The sequence below is a fragment of the Macaca fascicularis genome, chromosome 3, assembly GCF_037993035.2.
Source record: "Macaca fascicularis isolate 582-1 chromosome 3, T2T-MFA8v1.1".
Classification (NCBI taxonomy): Eukaryota; Metazoa; Chordata; class Mammalia; order Primates; family Cercopithecidae; genus Macaca; species Macaca fascicularis.
In genome coordinates, this window is record NC_088377.1 from 26,848,892 (window position 1) to 26,868,672 (window position 19,781).

General features: G+C 36.7%; 1 protein-coding gene across 1 annotated transcript; it reads right to left on the bottom strand.

The window, feature by feature from the left end:
- Window positions 1-235: 235 nt before the first annotated feature.
- LOC102131982 (large ribosomal subunit protein uL15-like) lies at window positions 236-697 on the bottom strand. The gene is given in 3 exon segments (XM_005548908.5): window positions 236-277; window positions 279-676; window positions 679-697. Coding segments are annotated over 3 exon segments (444 nt in total). The 3' UTR covers window positions 236-250.
- Window positions 698-19,781: the final 19,084 nt, after the last annotated feature.

The following is a 19,781-nucleotide window of genomic DNA, read 5'->3' on the forward strand; positions in this document are numbered from 1 at the left end:
GATGAGGTAATGGACAGAAAATAGGGGCATCAGTAAATATCTTTACATGGGGTCTTATGGGCTCCTAGGCATTTCCAGAATGTTTCTCGACTCTGCTCCCAGAATGCTCTCTGACATGCATATAAACTCTGTCTTACCTCTGGGGTTGGAAATTATATATATATATATATATATATATTTTTTTTTTTTTTTTTTTTTTTTTTTTTTTGAAAAAGTAGTCAGCATTTAATGAATCTCCCTCCACGTGGCTTCAAGCCACCAGGACACAGGCCCCCCCCAACACCCTTAATCTTCTCCTCAGCTCTTCTGCTGAAGAATTTGGCCTTCACGATGACAGGCTGCTTTGGGAGCTTTCCCTTTCCCAGAACTTTGTAGTAGCCCGATCGCACCACATCAATGATGGGAGCAGCCCCAGTCTTGTTTTTAGCAGGATTCACCCGTGTCTGCTCACTGACCAAAGTCCACAATTTGTCAAGGTTGACAGTTGGGCAGAAGCTCTGGTTCCTCTTTAAGTGGTAATGCCTCATACCAACTTTCCCAAAGTAGCCTGGGTGGTATTTGTCGAAGTTGATCCGGTGGTGATGCAGACCACCAGCATTACCGCGGCCTCCGGGGTGCTTCCGGTGCTTGCCTATGCGGCCGTGGCCGTGGCTCACGTGGCCCCAAAGTTTCCGGTCTTCCTCAGTCTGGATGGCATGTCAGCAGCCCAGACGAAAAAGTGGAAATTATATTAAAAAAAAAAAAAAAGTCAGCAACAGATGAAATATCATGAAATATCTACCCATTAGAAAAGCCTATTTACTTTTAAATAACTGTAGAGGATTTAGCCTTAGAGGATTTAGCTAGAATCCTCCCCAACCAATCGCTTTTCACCTTATAGTCACGTGCCCTACCCCCACTTTGCACTCTAGATTAGTATCCTGGGGCTGCTATAAAAAATTACTGCGAACTTTATGGGTTAAAACAACAGAAGTGTACCCTTTCGCAATTCTGGAGGCCAGAGTCTGTAATGAATGTGTTGAGAGGACCACACTGTCTCTGAAGGCTTTAGAGAAGATGGCTTTCTTGCTTCTTTCAGCTCATAATGACTCCAGGCTTATAGCAGGATCACTCTAATCTGCCTTCATCTTCACTTGGCTTCTTTCCATTTGTGTCTGTCTTCTCTTCTCTTATAAAGATACTTGTTGGATTTAAGATGATTTAAATCTAGGATGATCTCTTTATTAGCTACACCAATTGATATGTTAATTAGGTTCACCACGTTCTAGGTGTGCTAACTCTGACCTAACTAAGTTGGAGGATTTCCCAGTGACTCAAAGCCAATAATACATGCTCAGATTCATTGTTTACTGCAAGGCCTTCACACACTACCAGTCGTGCAACTAGTATTCAGCACACAGGCAGTAATAAGAGTAGGGCGACGAAACACAGCATGATTTGGGAGACCAGCACGCCAATAGAAGAGTTGAAAGGGTATGGAAGTCCTTCAGACGTCAGTCAGCTGGGCAATCACTGCCTCTCTCAGGCAGAGCTTCTAGCAGCAGCTGCCAAAACTGAAAGAAGTCTTCTGTGTTCTCTCAGGCAGAGCCTCCCAAGACCTCTCGAGCAAGGGCAGGACCTGGCTGCTTTCATGATTCTCCCAGGCAGGTCTGTTTTTATTTTATCTCTGTGATGTTTCGCTTTTATCTGTTCAGGTCTCAGGTGGAACAGGGCGGCAACAGGTGTATCTGATCACCTCAGTATATTACATATGTTGACTGCTTTGAGGTTGCTGGTGACCGACACTGGAGTGATAGATTCTTTTTAAGAAGGTTAAGAGACCTTGTGACTCAACAATTCATACCATGAATCATGAGGTGGGTCAAGAGGACCCCAAAGAAAGTGGTTTTAGCACTGAAGAAACAACACCTGATAGCTTTTCTACTTCCAACATCATTAAGCACAACTTACATAGTCAAGTTGCAGGTGGAAGGGAGAAATTTTGCATCCAAAACAATAAACCTGAACTTCTTAACAAAGACATTTCTCCTCAATTTCCTTATATGCTTTGACAATATCTGAATTTACAGCATGATCTTTGTGAATAAAATATTACCACTGTCTACCATGAATATACTATAAATTTCATAACCTTAGTCCTATTTTTTCAGACATTTTTTCTTTAAATGTTGTTGTATTTTTTTTTTTATTTGGTGAACCAGACTTTCTAGTTTAATTTCCTTACATTGTTTAAAAGTGTTAACAAAAGACCGTGAAATCTGCAGAGACAAAGAGAGGACGCGAACCTTATTTTCTTTTTTCTTTTTTTTTTTTTTTTTTGAGACGGAGTCTCGCTCTGTCGCCCAGGCTGGAGTGCAGTGGCCGGATCTCAGCTCACTGCAAGCTCTGCCTCCCGGGTTCACGCCATTCTCCTGCCTCAGCAAAAAACTAGCCGGGCGAGGTGGCAGGCGCCTGTAGAACCTTATTTTCTGAAAGCAATCTATAGGTTGGGGAAATGCAGCCTTCAGGACAAAATTAAAAGGTCTTCAAGGAGACGCTGGAGTGTTAGAGATTATAATGACAAAAACTGCAAAGCTGAGGAGTGGGATCAGAGCCTTGATTGGACAACCCTTAAACCTAAAACCACAAGTCTCTCTTTATTGGCTGACTCTAGGTGGTCAGTTGTTTGTCAGTTGGGAGTTTCGCCACTGTAGCCTATTTTGGTTTGACTTAGTGGCAGAAATGAACCAAAGTCTTGTGATATTTTTGCAACATTCTGTGAGCACACATAGAGCATAACTGCCCCCTATCCCGCTAGGGGCTCCTAGTTTTGCTTGAACTTGAGCATTTCAGTTATCCACAGAGAGTTCATTTTGTCTATAGGTTGGGGCATCATTTGACAAAAGTAACTTTCTTTTTAAAAGTTACTCCTGTTCTAAGTGCTTCTGCTCTCTTTTCTTGGGAGCATCCTGGAGAATATGTAAGAGCCAGGCTAAAGATCAGGTGTGGAAGAAGTGAGGGAAGGAGATATCTGAAGCAGCTGAGAGGTTGTGTTCTGAGAGAGGAATACCACACTTTATCATTTCTGAGGTGGAATCATTTACATGAGAAAATCTACTTTGCAAATCAAATGGAACAGAAAACTAGGCCACTAAAATTAAGAAAAGTCATTCCCTCTAAGGAGTTTTCTGAGACATTAAACTCTCCCAAGATTACTGTAGAAGTTGGAATGCACCCGTAGTAGGCAGCTACTTAAAATCTTCTGTGAGTGGAAGGGACATTTCTAGGAATTATGGATGCAAAAGATTAGAAAAATGCTGAGTACAATCATATGGACCTGAAAGAAAGGTTTCATGTAATTGAAAGAAATTCAATATGGAATACATGGTAGGAAGCCAGGAGAGGGTCCATCTTCTCTTGTATCACCTCCCTCCCCACAACTTTCTGTCATAGAGTTTGAGATGCCCTAGATATATAAATATGAGGATCCCACACTGGACTATAGGCAGTGTGGTGGTTTTAAAACATGCCCCCAAAACTCTGATGCTTCTCCCTTCAAGAGGTGGAACCTAAGTCCCTTCCCTAGAAAGTGGGCTGGACTTAGTAACTCACTACTAATGAGTAGGACAAAGTAGAAGTGATGGTGTGTGTCACTTTAGAGACTTAGCTATTATTAAAGTTGCATTACTGCAAATTCCAACATGATCTATTGTATTGTTCTTTCTGCCATGCTCTTCTGCTATGTTGAGAGGCCATTTGATACTGTTTGGCTATGTCCCCACCCAAATCTCATCTTGAATTGTAGTTACCGTAATTCCCACATGTTGTGGGAGGGACCCAGTGGGAGATAACTGAATCACTGGGGTGGTTTCCTCCACACTGTTCATGTGGTAGTGAGTAAGTCTAATGAGATCCAATGGTTTTATAAGGGCTTTTCTCTTTTACTCGGCTGTCATTCTCTGTCTTGCCTGCTGTGATGTAAGATGTCCCTTTTGCCTTCTGCTGAGACCGTGAGGCCTCTCTACCCATGTAGAACTGTGAGTTCATTAAACATCTTTCTCTTTATAAATTACCAAGCTTCTGGTATTTCTTTATTAGCAGTGTGAAAATTCAAGCAGCCTGTGGACAGATCTGGGTGGCAAGGGACTGAGCTCTATGCCAACGGCCATGTGAGTGAGACTTCTTGGTGCCAGCCCTAGTCATGCCTTCTGAGGACAGCAGCCCCAGCTGACATCCTAATTGCAACCAAATGGAAGACCTTGAGTCACTCAGCTAAGCCAGTTTCAAATTTCTGACCACAGGAATTGGATGATAATAAATGTTTGTTCTCATAAACCACTACATTTGATATCATTTGCAGCAATATATAACTAACACTGGCAGAGCCAGGTCACACTTAGGGGAATAAATAATAAGTAATAAATTTGTGAAAAATTAAGAATATTGGAAAGTTCATTAATAATTAATTCAAGAAAACACAATATAAAAGTTTAGAAGCTGAGGAATACCTGGAGAGTCTACAAGTGCATGATTTCACAAGGAGACAATTATATAAGTTATTAAGGAACACAAACAGGTGTAGGGGATATATATTTTCTTTAAAGAAATAGGGTGTGAACATTTTGAGAAACATCTATGTACAATAAAAGATAACATTCCATGTTTACAGATGGTAAATGTGTTTGCAGATCTCCAAAATTTTTCATGGATTCCTAAAAAGGTGGGTCATACCACCTTCAGGAAATAAAGATTTGGCCAGTCATAAAAATCTTTATTGTGTAAACCAAAATGCATCTGAAACAAGTCTCAATCAGTTTGGAAGTTTATTTTGCCAAGGTTAAGGACATGCCCATGAGATAGCCTCAGGAGGTCCTGAGAACATTTGCCCAATGTAGCTTGGTCACAGTTTGATTTTACACATTGCAGGGAGGCAAAAGCTACAGGTAGACATCAATGAAAACATGTAAGGTGTACATTGGTTCAGGGTGGAAAGGCAGGATATCTCTAAGAAGGGTTGTCTGGTAGATAAGGAGGTTTCTAGGTTTTAGAGAGATTCAAAGATTCCTGACTGACAATTCGCTGAAAGAGTTAAGTTTTGCATAAAGAGTTCAAAGAAAGAAATACTTGGGGTTACAATAAGGTAGGTTGTAAAAGCCAAGATTCTTCCCATGCAGATGAAGCATCCAGGAAGCAGGCTTTAGGGGCAATAGATGGTTTAGGTCTTCTTATCAGACTTAAAAAGGTGCTAGACTCTCCTAAAAAGACCTAGTAAGTGAAGGAGATTCTCTACAAAATGTAAATTTCCCCCCATAATAGATGGCTTTGCAGGGTCATTTTAAAATATGTCCAAGAAATATGTTTTAAGGTAACTTACTTTGCTTTCTTTCAGGGTCTGTTATTTATCATGTGATGCTATACTAGAGAGCCAGGTTAGAATTTGGTATCTTTTGCTACAGAGTCTGTTTTGTCGGTGTTAAGATCTCTGTTTTAATGTTCAGGCTGGTCGGTTGTGCCTGAATTCCAAAGGGAAGAGAGTATAATGAGGCATGCTCACACCTCCTTCCCATCACAGTTTGAACTAGTTTTTCAGGTTAACTTTGGAATGCCTTTGTCCAAGAGGAAGGGTCCATTCAGTAGGTTGGGGTGCTTAGAATTTTATTTCTGGTTTATATTCTCCATCCTCACAAGTGTTTTTATACTCTGCTGACCAACCCTTAAAAATATGTAGGACAGTTACATACATACATACACATACACATACACACACACACATATTTGGATATATCAAATGCTAAGATGCTAAGATGCTAAGCTTATATATCAAATGCTAGATGCTAAGCTCTTTGGCATCCATGAAATGGTTCAAAACAAAGAAAAAACATAATGAGATTCCATCTTTAAAGGAATTTTTAAAATTATACAAGTATAGTGGCATGCATCAGCTACTTGGGAGGCTGAGGTGGGAAGATCACCTGAACCCAGGATTTTAAGCCTGCAGAGAGCTATGATAGCACCATTGCACTCCAGCCTGGGCAACAGAGCAAGACTCCAACTCATAAAAACAAAACAAAACAAAAACCCCCAAGACCTTCCAAACTGTCCACTTGAATTGAGTGAAGCAAAAGTCTATTCTTTGGGGGACCTTCTTTTGGAAGGCTCAGTCCTTCTGCAAGGGGAAAGAAAGCACTTGGAGTTAAACTCACATAGATGACAGATGAGAAAAAACAAAGAGATATGGTGAAAGAAGATGGTGGTGATGAGGACTGTGGTTGGATATAACTGGCCTCAAATACCTTAACACTTACACTGTCATTTGGGTACTTTATAAATCAAAACATTATTTTCAGATTTGCCATGTTGGTACTAAAAATAATTTTAATATAAAATATCATTGTATAATATTTGAGTTGGGAATAAAAGACCTTACACAATTTTGGAATCTAACCTCCTCCCCTGCCAATCTACCCATTGCATACACAGTAGGCCAGTGCTATGGTGTGAGGAAAAAATAGCTGAGACCTGTGTGAGCTATGAGAGGTATGCCAGAGACATGAGTATGAAGACAGGACTTCAGTCACACCCACTCCACCCCCATCCAACCCCCATGCCCAGGGACAAGTTTTTCAAGGATTTTCTTCCCTGACTAGTTGTCTCACCCTTTATCTTCATGTTCCTAGAATTTGCGGTACAAAGAACAATGTAGAATCAATTAACAGCTTGTATTATTTTGATGTAAATTCTTGGTAAGCAACCTAGAAATTGCCTCTTTCCCCATCCCCCAGCTTAAAAACTCACTTGTAACTGCTGCTAATTGAAGTGTATATTCATAGCAACTTGAATCTATGCTCCTTGGTGGCCATTCTCAAGCTTTGGGGTCGAATAAACTCTATGCCGAATCCTATTTTCTGAATCTTCTTATTTAAGGCTGACAGGCATTGCACCACTACAAGTCATCTCCTACTAACTCTGGAGGTCTGTAGGAAAAGGCCATGTGGTTAAGAGACAAAGGAAAAAAGAAAGGAAAATAAAATTCAATCCTTTGTCCTAGGTAGGCTAACCAACAAATTTCATTGACTTTCCTGTATGCACTCACCTCCTAATCTTCTGAAAGGATCATGTTGCCCACATGTTCTTAACTCCATACTAGGGCCCCTACTGGAGTCCCCACTGCCCTCACGCAAAATGACCTACAGTTTCGTATCACCAAGGATTTCATGATACTGGGCTATTTTTTATGTTGGGAGCATTACATTTGAGAAATGCATCTAAAAACTCATAAACATTTGTTATTATTGTTTTTGTTTTGTTTTCTTATATAATATAGAATCTGTACACTTAAACAAAAAGCTCGAGAGATATTGTGAAAGATGAAGACTGAATAAACACAGAGTATCTTTACTAAGAAAAAATATATACCAAAATTGCTAATAAACATGAAAATAAAATTAGAGAGAATACTGGAAACAGCTAAAGAAATATTTTCCAAGTTAACCAGATATTACAAGGAATTTGAAAGTAAACAAAGTAAGCCAGAAAATGTGAAAGAAATAAAACTGTAAATTACAGATTCAGATTTCTTTGAACTGGAAGACATTTGATGTCGGTTCAACATACCTGCTAGTGAGCTAAAGTTCTTTTGCAACCAATTATGCCTTTTGCTTGCAGTAAAGTCACAGTTCTTCACAGGTGTTAAATGTTGAAAAGCACAGAGTTCTGTTGACAATGTGAATATAGTAAACCAATTACGAGCATGACAAAGATATCCTGAGGCGAAAAAAGTGGGTCAGAAAGAGCAACGATTTTATTTTTTCTGTTGTAAAATGTTCAGATAGCAGTTGGATGCAAGAGAAAATAAATCCTGCATGCTTAAAAGCTTTACAAAAATTCTCCACTACAGCTAACACAATATGGTGTGACTTAATCTCCCTTATAAAAGTATTTGTATTTATGTATTAGTTGACATAATTATATATCTATGTGGGTGAGTGTATTCATGCACACAATTATTTTTCCTTATATAAAATGGAAAAAAAAAATATGCCGGGCATGTTGGCTCATGCCTGTAATCCCAGCACTTTGGGAGGCTGAGGCAGATGGACCACGAGGTCAGGAGATCGAGACTATCCTAGCCAAAATGGTGAAACCCCATCTCTACTAAAAATATAAACATTAGCTGGGTGTGGTGGTGTATGCCTGCAATTCCAGTTACTTGGGAGGCTGAGGCAGGAGAATCACTTGAACCAGGGAGTCAGAGGTTGTAGTGAGCTGAGATCATGCCACTGCACTCCAGCCAGGGCAACAGAGTGAGATTCAGTCTCAAAAAAGAAATTAAAAACAGTGTAAAACATCAGTCATTTCAATGCAATGCCTCCATTGCATTCCAGCCTGGTGACAGAGCAAGACTCTGTCTCAAAAATAATAATATTAATAATTGAAACTGACCAAATCACGGTAATAGGCTTTTGAGGGAAAAATAGTGTTTACAAAAGGAATAAAAAATTAACTTGATTAATTCAATTACAAGATCAGATGATATTAGTAAACCAACTCCATTTTATCACAGTTCATGTCTCCTGCTACACCTGTATGGAAATGTTCCAAAATGTAAATGATTTTGAGGAAATAGAAGTGAGCAACTTCCTGAGGAATGCGAATGAGTTCCCACAGAGACACACAAATAGAGGCTAAAGGGGGTAATTAACTATAATGATAATTGCAAGTCTTTAATACCTGTCCCATGGAGCCTTCAAATGGTGTAAAATTACCCCCTGATACATGCCAGTGACTAGTAAGGGACAATTTGTCCATAGCTGAGCTCCTAAAGGAGAGAATCCTAGAGAGGGTGCTGGTCACTTTCAAATCCAGTGCTAATTCATTCTGTCCCAAAGATAAGACCTGAGTCTCAATTCATTCATCACCAATGGTGTGGCAAAGTTCTTGCTACATAATACAACTGTAACTGCAATTCTTGTATCCCTGCCCCCAAGCAGAGCAGGAGAAAGAGTTTTCCCCTCCAAACCTCAGCCTCTACACTGAGCTGGCAATAGAGGACTGCCTCGATTCAAGCATCTGAACTATGGCATTGCTTATGTATGCTAGCCCCTAATAACACTAGAGGAGAAGTTCTCTGGTTCTTTCTTAAAGCCCCACAGTCCATGGGCGACGCTCTGTTTTCCTCAGTCTCATTTGGGTTCCTAGGGGCTTACTTTGGATGACTATCAGCTGCCTCTGATGGTGATGGGATAATGGGAATTGCATACCTGTCACTGATTTTCATCTCTCCAAGTTGTAACATTAAATGTTGCTATTTCCAAATATCATAAGTAAGCCCCCTCTTGCTGCTTGACTATTTATGCCCTTTTCTTTTTTGGATGACAGTGAGAACACGTAACATTCGAACACACATAGAAATCACTCTCTCTCCAACTCTGATTCCTAATGGCAATTTGGAGCCTCTTAACAAATTGCTTTCCTTGACATCCTTGATCCAGCTTGCATTTGGCTCATAATGCACTCATTTGAACTATAATATAAATAAATAAAAGGTCAAAACTTTTAATATATACCCATAATATTTCCTCAAAATCATTCATTTCCAAATATCATTTTGTTTTGTTGGTAAACAGAAAGAGGGCAAGAAAATGATGTAAATGTTTCAAATATGAACTTCCCTATTTAACATGTTCTCCCCAGAAGCAAATCTCTTTTACACATATGTGATAAATTAGAAAGAGGGCAAAAGATTTATTGGTTTGGGACTAAGAGTACAGCTATGTATGTGAACTCATCATTTTTCATCTTTTGTTTTCAAGCTGTGGATTCTTCATGGAGTTGCTCAACACTGAAAGATAAGGGGATCTAAAAAACAACATATAACATTTGTTCTACAATCAATGTATGATATTTCTTCCAAATCAAATGGTAAGTTTACAAATTATTAATTTAATGTAGAATTTCAGTTTAAGATGCAAGCAAATCTTTAAACTCTTCATTTAAAAAATTGGACCTCTATATCTAACAAATGTCTCTGTTGCAATATTAAATGGTGCAATTTATCATTTAGGAATTACTGTATTGCACCAAAAATGGATTTAAATGACACCATTAAAATAATGTCACCATTGAGAAGCACTATAAATGATCTGATTCAGTACCTTCAAGTACTTGAAATTGAGATAGAATAAATCTTCACTTTGCCATATTTCTCAATTAGTATTGATATTTTATGAATCATTACCTTTTGGATGCATTATACTGTGAAACACTTGATACTCTAGGAGAATAAGCAACGCTAGTTCCTCTGGTCTATATTATCTGCTTTCTTTGGAAAACTCATTTGAGTTTGCTGAAAAAGCACTGGATCCCGTGTAATCACTCAATAGATTCTGGGTGAATGAAATAAGAAGAGGCAACGCACCTGGACAAGTAATCAGAAAGTCATTAAGAAAGCTTAATATAATTCCCACGATGGAAACTGGAAATCAGTAAATGGCACCAAACTCCTGAGAGGTGAAGCCAGCTGGGATTCTGGGTCCGGTGGGGACTTGGAGAATTTTGTGTCTAGCTAAAGGATTGTAAATGCACCAATCAGTGCTCTGTGTCTAGCTAAAGGATTGTAAATGCACCAATCAGCACTCTGCAAAAATGCGCCAGTCAGCACTCTGTAAAATGGACCAATCGGTGCTCTGTAAAATGGACCAATCAGCAGGATGTGGGAGGGGCCAAATAAGGGAATAAAAGCTGGCCATCAGTGCTAACAGCAGCAATTGGGTTACCTTTGCTTTTTTGGTGTTGACAATAAATCTTACTGCTGCTCAGTCTTTGGATCTGCACTACCTTTAAGAGCTGTAACGCTCACGGTGAGGGTCTGCGGCTTCATTCTTGAAGTCAGCAGAGACCAAGAACCCACTGGAAGGAATAAATTCTGGACACAGTCGTTGTGATTAGAATGGCCCAGAATGATCTGCACTTAGCTACTACTGTCTCCAGCCTCCTCTCCCTCCACTCTTTCTTTGTTCTTTTTGTTTCATCCTCCCTGGTTTGCTTTTATTTCCACAAACATAGCACGCTGCATCTTCTTTCTGCCTGGCATTGTCTTTATGTAAATGTGCTTTCACTTTGTACTTTGTTAATCTATTCATTCTTCATGATTGTTTTTTAGGTTTCATTGGAGAGGACTTTCCTTTTCTTCCTCATGCTAGGTTAGATACCATTCTTCCACCATTCCTGAGTTTTGCCCATTTTTTCCTTTTCCAGTTTTTGGTTACATATTTATTTTGAGCGTTATTGAGCGTATTTTTGTCTCCTCCTTAAATTGTCAGTGCTGTGAAGGAAAGTACTACTATTTTTGTTGTTCAGCTTTTTCACTCCCAGGGTACAATGGCAGACGAAGAAAAAGTACTTAATATTTATTGAATATTTATTAAATATTATGTATGGGTAAAGGAAAGAATATATGGATGAACTGAAATAAATCACAATTTGCTGTGTAGTCAATTAATAATATTAGAAATCAAATAATAGATGTAAGAATTTTAACATGCTCATCTTCCCTGATACTGTTAGCATATTCGTGACATGGCAAAGAGGTGTAGGAGAGAACACATTCCCTACAATTTGGTCACAGTGAGGTCCCTACTACTCATGCTTCTGACACTCATACATACATTACATGTTCCCTCAATATCATGATATCTGAATATTGGAAATAGAGTAGTAGAAGGTACCACTACAAAAATGACATTGAAACATTTGTATATTCAATATGGTACATGAATTCTGAAGCTTAAGATTTTGTTGTCTTTGTACTGTGATTGAGTTAAAAATTATGTTCATTAACATAGGAAGTTAATTTTTCTGAAACAATTAAAAGGATATTACATTATCACGTACGTATCTGCCTACTTTCACCATTCCCATTAATTATTTGAGTCTTACTGCAACCATGGCAGTGTACAATAAAAAAATCCAAAACCAAAAGCAAAACAATAATAAAATGGAATAGCAGGGAATAATCTAGTCCAACACTTTTTTAAAAAACTTAACAGTGAGAGTAGCATTAAAAGAATATCAAGTTTATCATTTAAAGTCAACTTAATACATTGCTATCTAATATATCAGCTCTTGGGAGGGTATCCTTGGGGACTGAAACCTTCCTTGCATGATCTCAATAGTGAGATAATATATATTTTTTTCCTTCGAGTAAAATGAGCTAGTTATTTGACCTTTACTTTCACTTAACTTTGCGTTATATAACTGTCCTTAGTCAAAAGAGTGTTATACAAAATAAGAATTAAAACACTTAAATAACATTTTACAATTTTCCACCACTTTGTTCCCTGGATTTTGATATGTAACATTTGGGATGCCTAAATATCCCTGAACATATTGACTTTTTTTTTTCTGAGAGAAACTCTTCTAAATGTTTATATTAAAACAAAATAAAATCAAAAGCCTTCAAGTCATATAAAATAATTTAGAGAATGGTACTCTGTGTTTTCTGAAAATCATGAAATGATTTACTTAAAACTATTCATGATAAAATTTAAATTTTATATTGAATTTCATCATTAACATAAATTTTTGAAGAACCAGTCTCTTATAACTGAGAAATTTTAACTACATATTTTCACCAAAATATTTCCAATAAAAGCTGAAAGATGTTAGGCCATCTGCTCCTTGTAATCTTATATATTGCTATCATGATAATGACTACCTAGTTTAGGAGACTTTATAATGTAAATTGTAAAGACTATACATAATGATTTAGGCATGTAAAAGCAATCTAAATGCATTTAAATTGAAACAGTGTTTATTTGATAAAATATGACTAATAATCACTATCAAAAATTCCCTTCAAGCTATTGATTTAACTTAAGAAATATTTTCAGATAAGCACTGTAAGTAGAGAACACAATTAATGATGACAGTATCCTTGGAAGCATTAGAGGCTATCATGTATTTCAGAATTTATCATGAATTGTAAGCTAGGCTATGTGTATTTTAGACATTAATTTATTTACTATTCTTTTGGCAAAAAAGATATTTTTATACTTGCAAGCCAATAATATTTATAAAATATACCATAGGATGTAGACAGATAGATAAATGCAAAGTATTAAAGCTTTTCAAAATTTCTCTTTTGTGTATTTGAGAACTATTTAAAACAGTTGACTTCTAGCTTGACTGACAGTCTAATTCTTATGCATTAATTACAAATATAGCCTAAAATTTTATAATTAAAGATAAGTGAATTTTTATAGAAATATAGTTAAAGTACAATAAAAGGTGCTCATTTCATATTTTAAAGTTCAAAATTAATTAGTCCAACAGAGTACAAGTGTTCAACCATGCATGAATTTTATTAATTTTACCAGAGGAAATAAAAACGTTGTAAAAACAAAAATGAACAGAAAATTAAGTGTCAAAGAAACTAAAAGATTCATATTGACCTTAATTGCTGCACAAATTCTGGACTGAATTGCCAGTTGCAGAGTAAGCTCAATTACAAAATCATTCTAGTTTATTCAGAAAACTGGCTTTCAAAATTTCAGATTAATTTCATATGTATGGGTGGAGATTTGGTTTTAAATCTAAAGAAATACAAAATTTGTTGATAAAGATTATAAGTAGTGTTCCTACAATAAGCAGAGTGCGTCAGCAATTTCAAAGTCAAATAGATTTTAATCAAACATTTTTAAAAAATAGTATTTAATATGCACCTTTTGTTCTCTTTATGAACATAGTATTTCAACCTAGGCAGATGAGTTTAATCTAGTAAATTATTCACTTAACCATAAACAATGTTTAATGATGGTTTGACCTCAAAAGAAGAAATAGTAAAAACAATTGTTCATGAGAAAATATTGTTTAACAATGATATTGTTTGAACTGAATTAAAGCCCCAGCAAAATATAAGTTGAGGGCATATTTTTCAACAGATCACTTTAATATTGTAATTAATATTTGAATGTAGAGTTTTCCTAACAAGGTGGTTATCCAACCCCATTTAGAAAAAAATACTATATGTTTTATTTCCTTCATATTTATTATATAAAAATATAAGTTCATGCAACAGAAATTAAATAACTTATCTGACTTATTCTTTGGGGAAAATTTCCTGATGTTTAATTTGTTCATTTTTTAGCTGTGTTTTCACTTCATGTACAATCATCTTACCCATCGATGTTCCAAATTAGGCTTGTCGTATCCTTGAAGAATTAGGAATTGCTATTAAAAAATACCCATAGTCAGTAGTTTTCCTATATTTACAACAAATGTTTTCACTATTTTTGATGTATTTTGGAACTTTCAGCAAATTGCTTTTGGTTTTTGATCTATTAGATGTTTCATTTTAAAGTAGCCCTTCAATTTCTAGTCTTCATATTACAGTTGGGTAATATGTTGATTTTGTTTTGATTTGACCTTCAGTAAATTCTACTTCTATATTTTTCTTTTTAATACATTTTCTTCCAAGTACATATTTAACTTATATGCATATATAAATGAAGTTATACAGAATTTATTTTGTAAATATACACACCACAAGCTGGAATAATTTCTTTTATATTTTCACATATACATAGGCTTTTCAAGAGGGTGAAATAGTTTCATAAGACTTAGCTTGAAGAATTCTATTTATAAAAATCTGTATCTTTATATATTTGTTTTGTTACTGCTCTCCATTTCTCTTCATCATTAACAGCCACCTCCCCAAGCTACATGATACAGGAATCATTCTCAAAGAATCATTTAAGCGCTTTGCTTGTAGGTCACTGCTGTAAATTGATTCTACACACAGCAGTCTAACGAAACTATATAAAAATCGTTTTGTGATTTCAAACCACAGAAACATGTGGATGTTCCTTTGCTACAAGATGAACTTAAACCCTGGTGTAATTCTTTGTCTATTCACATTATCTTTTCTAAATAAAGTAGCAAAACCATGAAGCCCAGAGAGAGTTCTTGGGTTAAGTGTTTGTGTAACTCTTTTTCTCAGTATGCAATTTCTTAAGTCTCCTCTATTTCTTTAACTGACTCAGTATATATCCTCATTATATCTTTCTTTAGCAATGCTTCAAAATACTTTCATTAGTGAAAAGGCTCTTTGCTCTGAGACCAAGTGATAAAGGTGGAAATTACATGACTAGAAGAAGAAAAGATGCACCCTAGGAATACAAACCCATTTTGCCTTCATAATTTGGACAAAATCATTCAGTGAGCTAATGAGCTGTGAGAAATGAGCTACATCTTAAACAAATTGTTTAGTACTTAGTGCAGAGAATGCTTTATCAGGCTTGGTCCTACCATTTGAGGGTTGTGTGTGTTGAAGAATTCAGAATATGCTTAACATGTCTTGTATTTTTAGAAAGAGTCAGAAAAAGAGGGAGAATTGTCAAGACACCAGCGCCAGTGTTGTTTTTCTTTTTAAAGAAATATACATTATTTAACATGCCTCTTTATGACCAATAGTATTTTGCGTTTGTGTATCTGTTTTTATACACAAAATAACTAAAGAAATTGAAAGATTCACATTGACCTGAATTCCTGCACAGATTCTGGATTGAACTGCCGTTTGCAGAATAAGCTCAATTACGAAATCATTCTAGTTTATTCAGAAAACTGGCTTTTAAAATTTTAGGTTAATTTTATATATATATATGTATATATTATATATATATATAGAGAGAGAGTTGCATTAAAATCTGAAGAAATAAAAAATTCATTGGGTGAAGATTATATGGTGTTCCAACAATAGGCAGAGTGTTTCAGTAATTTCAGAGCCAAATGGATTTTAATCAAAACATTTGTTAAAGTTAATATTTAATATGTATCTTTTGTCCTCTTTAAGAACATAGTATTTCAACTTAAGTGGAAGAGTTTAATCTAGTCAATTATTCACTTAAGCATAAATAATGTTTAATGATGGATTGACTTCAAAAGGAGGAATAGTAAAAACAGTTGTTCATGAGAAAATATTGTTTAACAACAATATTGTTTGAACTGAATTAAAGCACCAGCAGAATATAAGTTGAAGGCACATTTTTCTACAGATCAATATAATATTGGATAGAAATAAGGAATATTGGTAGGAATAAAGAATTGCTTTATTCAAAACAATTTCTCGTGGTTGACAGACTTCATTAGAAGACCCTGCTTGTAATTGGAACAGCTGATGTATAGAAAAATAATTACTCGAAATTGGCAGTGGGTCTAAAGCTCAGCAAAATGGAAAGGTACAGATTCAATTAAGTGTTAGGTACCACAGATTAAAGAAAGTGTAAACCAAATGCAGAGAAACAGAGAGGATTAGAAAAAAAGGCTTTCTTCCTAAGCTCCTGCATTCCAAGGAAGGAATTATTTAAAGATTGTTTTACAGAAACATGGTGAAGCAGCTGCTCCATGTTTCCCATGAGGTCTAAAAGGTAGAAATTGTCCTCTATTTGCAGCAGGTAGATGTTTTTTGTTGTTGTTGAAATAAATAGATTTTGATTCCATTATTATGGAATTACTGTGACCATACTATTTTTATAAAATGCATAGGTAAAATGAGTTTTAACTACAAGAAAATACTGACAGCAACAGAAGGCAGCCAAATGCCTAGGCAGATAGGGGCAGGTATCCAGTGAAACCCCACCTCCCATCCGAAGACAGTTTAAAGCCTGACACCCAAACGACAAGTTAAATCCTCAGACCTCCTTGGACTGGATTGAAAATGTGTCCTCCTGTTTGGCATCCTTTCCTCTGATTGATCACCACCCTCCACCTATTTTAACTATCCCCACCATTTCCTAATTGTGTTTTCTACACTGTTGTGCCCACCTTTGAGTGGTGTCTTCATGTTAACATTTTTTGCATACTCACAAACCAATCAGCACACACTCCCCTCCCCGTGCCTATGAAGGCCCCAGACTCAGTAGAGAGGGAGAAAGCCTGACTTCAGGGAAGAGACACCCTGACTCTGGGGAAGATGATGTCCCCTTCCCACTCCCTCTCCAGCTCCCCTCTCCACTGAAAGCCCTTTTCATCACTCAATGAAATTATCCACCTTCACCATCTTTAATTGCCCATGTGACCTCATTCTTCTCATATGTTGGTCAAGAGCCTGGGACCTACCGAGGGTGGGTATCCAGAAAGGCTGTCATATTGGCCCTTTGCCCTTGCCAGTGGAGGGCAGCTGCCCCAGGCAATGAGGCAAGGGGCCAAATGAGCTGCTAACACACCAAGGTCCATCAGACTGCAGGTGGCAGAACTAAAAGAGTTCTGTAACACCTACTCTGGGGCTTCTGGGTTGTGGGCACCCTCACCTGGGTGCCGTCGCATTCCCCTTGAGATAACACACCTGGTCTGGCCATGGGCCCTGCATGGAGCATGATCCTGTGTCAGTGCCCAGAGCAGCCGGCCAGATCCCACACTCACTCGCTCACATGCTCCTTCTCACAAGGGGCTGAGCGCAGTGGGTCAAGTAGACGGAGAATCCCTGTTGGGGGTATGGCAAAGAAGTCAAGAAAAATCCTGCACCAGTGTCACTGAACATTTTCTAATGTATTTCCGAATAATGTATAGAAAATCTAAGAGGCACAGCCACCCATTTCTAGATAACTATGAAAATGACCAAATAATGCAGTGGAAATATGCCTTGTTCTTATTGCCAAGTGGTAAAAAATGAGATCTAGTTACACATGTGTCTTCATTAAAAGATGATGTGTTGATAAAATACTAAGAGCAGAATATACTTAAAATGTCACACATGAAATTTTGATATTTTATGTTTTAGGTAGGAACAATCTTTCTTATATTATAATTTTATTAAACAAATGCAATGTTTTTTCTCATTTCATCAACCTTTTTTGGTTGTAGCTAAAAGTAATCATAATAGCTGATATGTATCGACTATATACTTGTACTGTGGCAGAAGTTTTTAGCCCTTCACTGAATCCATTCTTCTGTTTTTACCTAGGAATAGGGTTGCTCCTAGGCATGTGGCTTTCTGGCTAGAGAATTCATTTCTCAGCCCACCTTAGAAGTAGACATAGCCAAATAAAATTAAATTATCCTTCGGGAAAGTGAATGGCAATGAGCTACTTTGGGGTCTGGCTCTATAAGACTGTGACCTCTTCCATATGCTGTCTTTCTGGTTCCTCACTTGATGGAACCAGACTCCAGCGACCACTGTGCAGCACGCATATTATCCCAGGTGTTTGCTACTGCCTCCCAGGAAAATCGTTATATGAAAAAGATACGCTTCCTTGTTTCTTTTTCTTTTTAGTTAAAACACTACTTTTTAAAATAAAAAGTCATAGTGGTTTAGGCTTTTATTCCAGCTAATAAATTTAAAGTGTGCCTTGCAATTTTCTAAGTACTTTCCATGAACTTTATCATTTAATCATCAAAACAGTTTAAATAGGTGGGTACTTTTATTGTCACCCTGTTTGGAAAATAAAGAAGCTCAGATTTATGTAGATGAAGTAATTTGCCCATTTATTCTGCTACTGCCATATTTTGTTAACTCTAATATGCACATTTTTTTTTCCAAATCACAACATCTCTGAACTCAATATACATCTTGAAATAATTGTAATCCTGCAAGTCATTTGCAGATGGTGGGGGATAGTATGTAGAATAATGATACCCACTAAAAACTAATGTATTCAATTTGGTAAAACACAGTAGACATGGCTGTAGGCGTTCAAACCCAGGCAGCCTTCCTTCGGAACTCTTGAACTAAAGCATTCCTTCACTTAAAAAATGAAATTATTTTAATGTATATAAAAATGAGACAGTGTTGTATGTTTTCCAAGTAGATTTGATTCTATTTATCTTGTTTTCCATATCTCTTCTAGATAATTTATCAAATTACTTGATAAATAACTTTTATCTTCAAGCATTAAAAAAAATGCCCCTTTGAAATATCCGAACCAATAGTGATAGGTGACAAGGATATTCCAGCTTTTTCTTTATATTATAATGGCAAAACCCACAATTGCTTTTGTACCAACCTAACAGTTCCTTGTGATGCAAGAATATAACAGAGGGCTAAATCTCCATTTCTTGGGATGTCTGCTGCTGTAATATGGAATTAATGAATCTGGTAAAATATATGATTCACAAGTAGGACAGGTTTGAAAATGTCAGTTTTCACAAATGAATACATCCCTACTAAGTTCCTGCCAAGGTGATCATGCACTTTTCCCTTCTTTCTTCCTCCTTATTTCTCTCTTTTTCTCTTTCTCTTTCTCTCTCTCTCTCTCTCCCTCTCTCTCTCTCTCTCTCTCTCTCTCACCTTCTCACTCGCCTTTCTTTGAAGATAAAATTTCAGTCATTTGAACGATTTGGAAATACTTCTGGATGATAAAACTACATGATGAATTTTAGTTTATTTACAAGATTCTGAACTTCTTGAAGATCATCTATGACTTAAATGTCTCTCTGTGCCACAGCCCTTTGTCTCGCGAGTCTGTTAAATTTCACTGCTTTTGAACAAACAGGGTGGTACAAACTTCTTCAATTGCTTAATTCAATGATCTTGAGCACTTCCTTTGTAGCAATTAGTATTTCCGGCACAGTTCAAGTGCAAGAAGTACACTTATATATACTAGGGGTATCCTAAAGGATAAATTATTTAGGTAATCACATTGAAGAAAAGGATCAATTTCCATTACATTTTTGTCTCAGTGTTTTTACTTTCCCTCACAAATTTCGACTGTGTTCATCAAAAACAAACAAAAAACACTTAATTTCCAATAATACATTTTTGTGTAATTTAATCATATAGACACATGATTTCAAATAACCATTCTCCT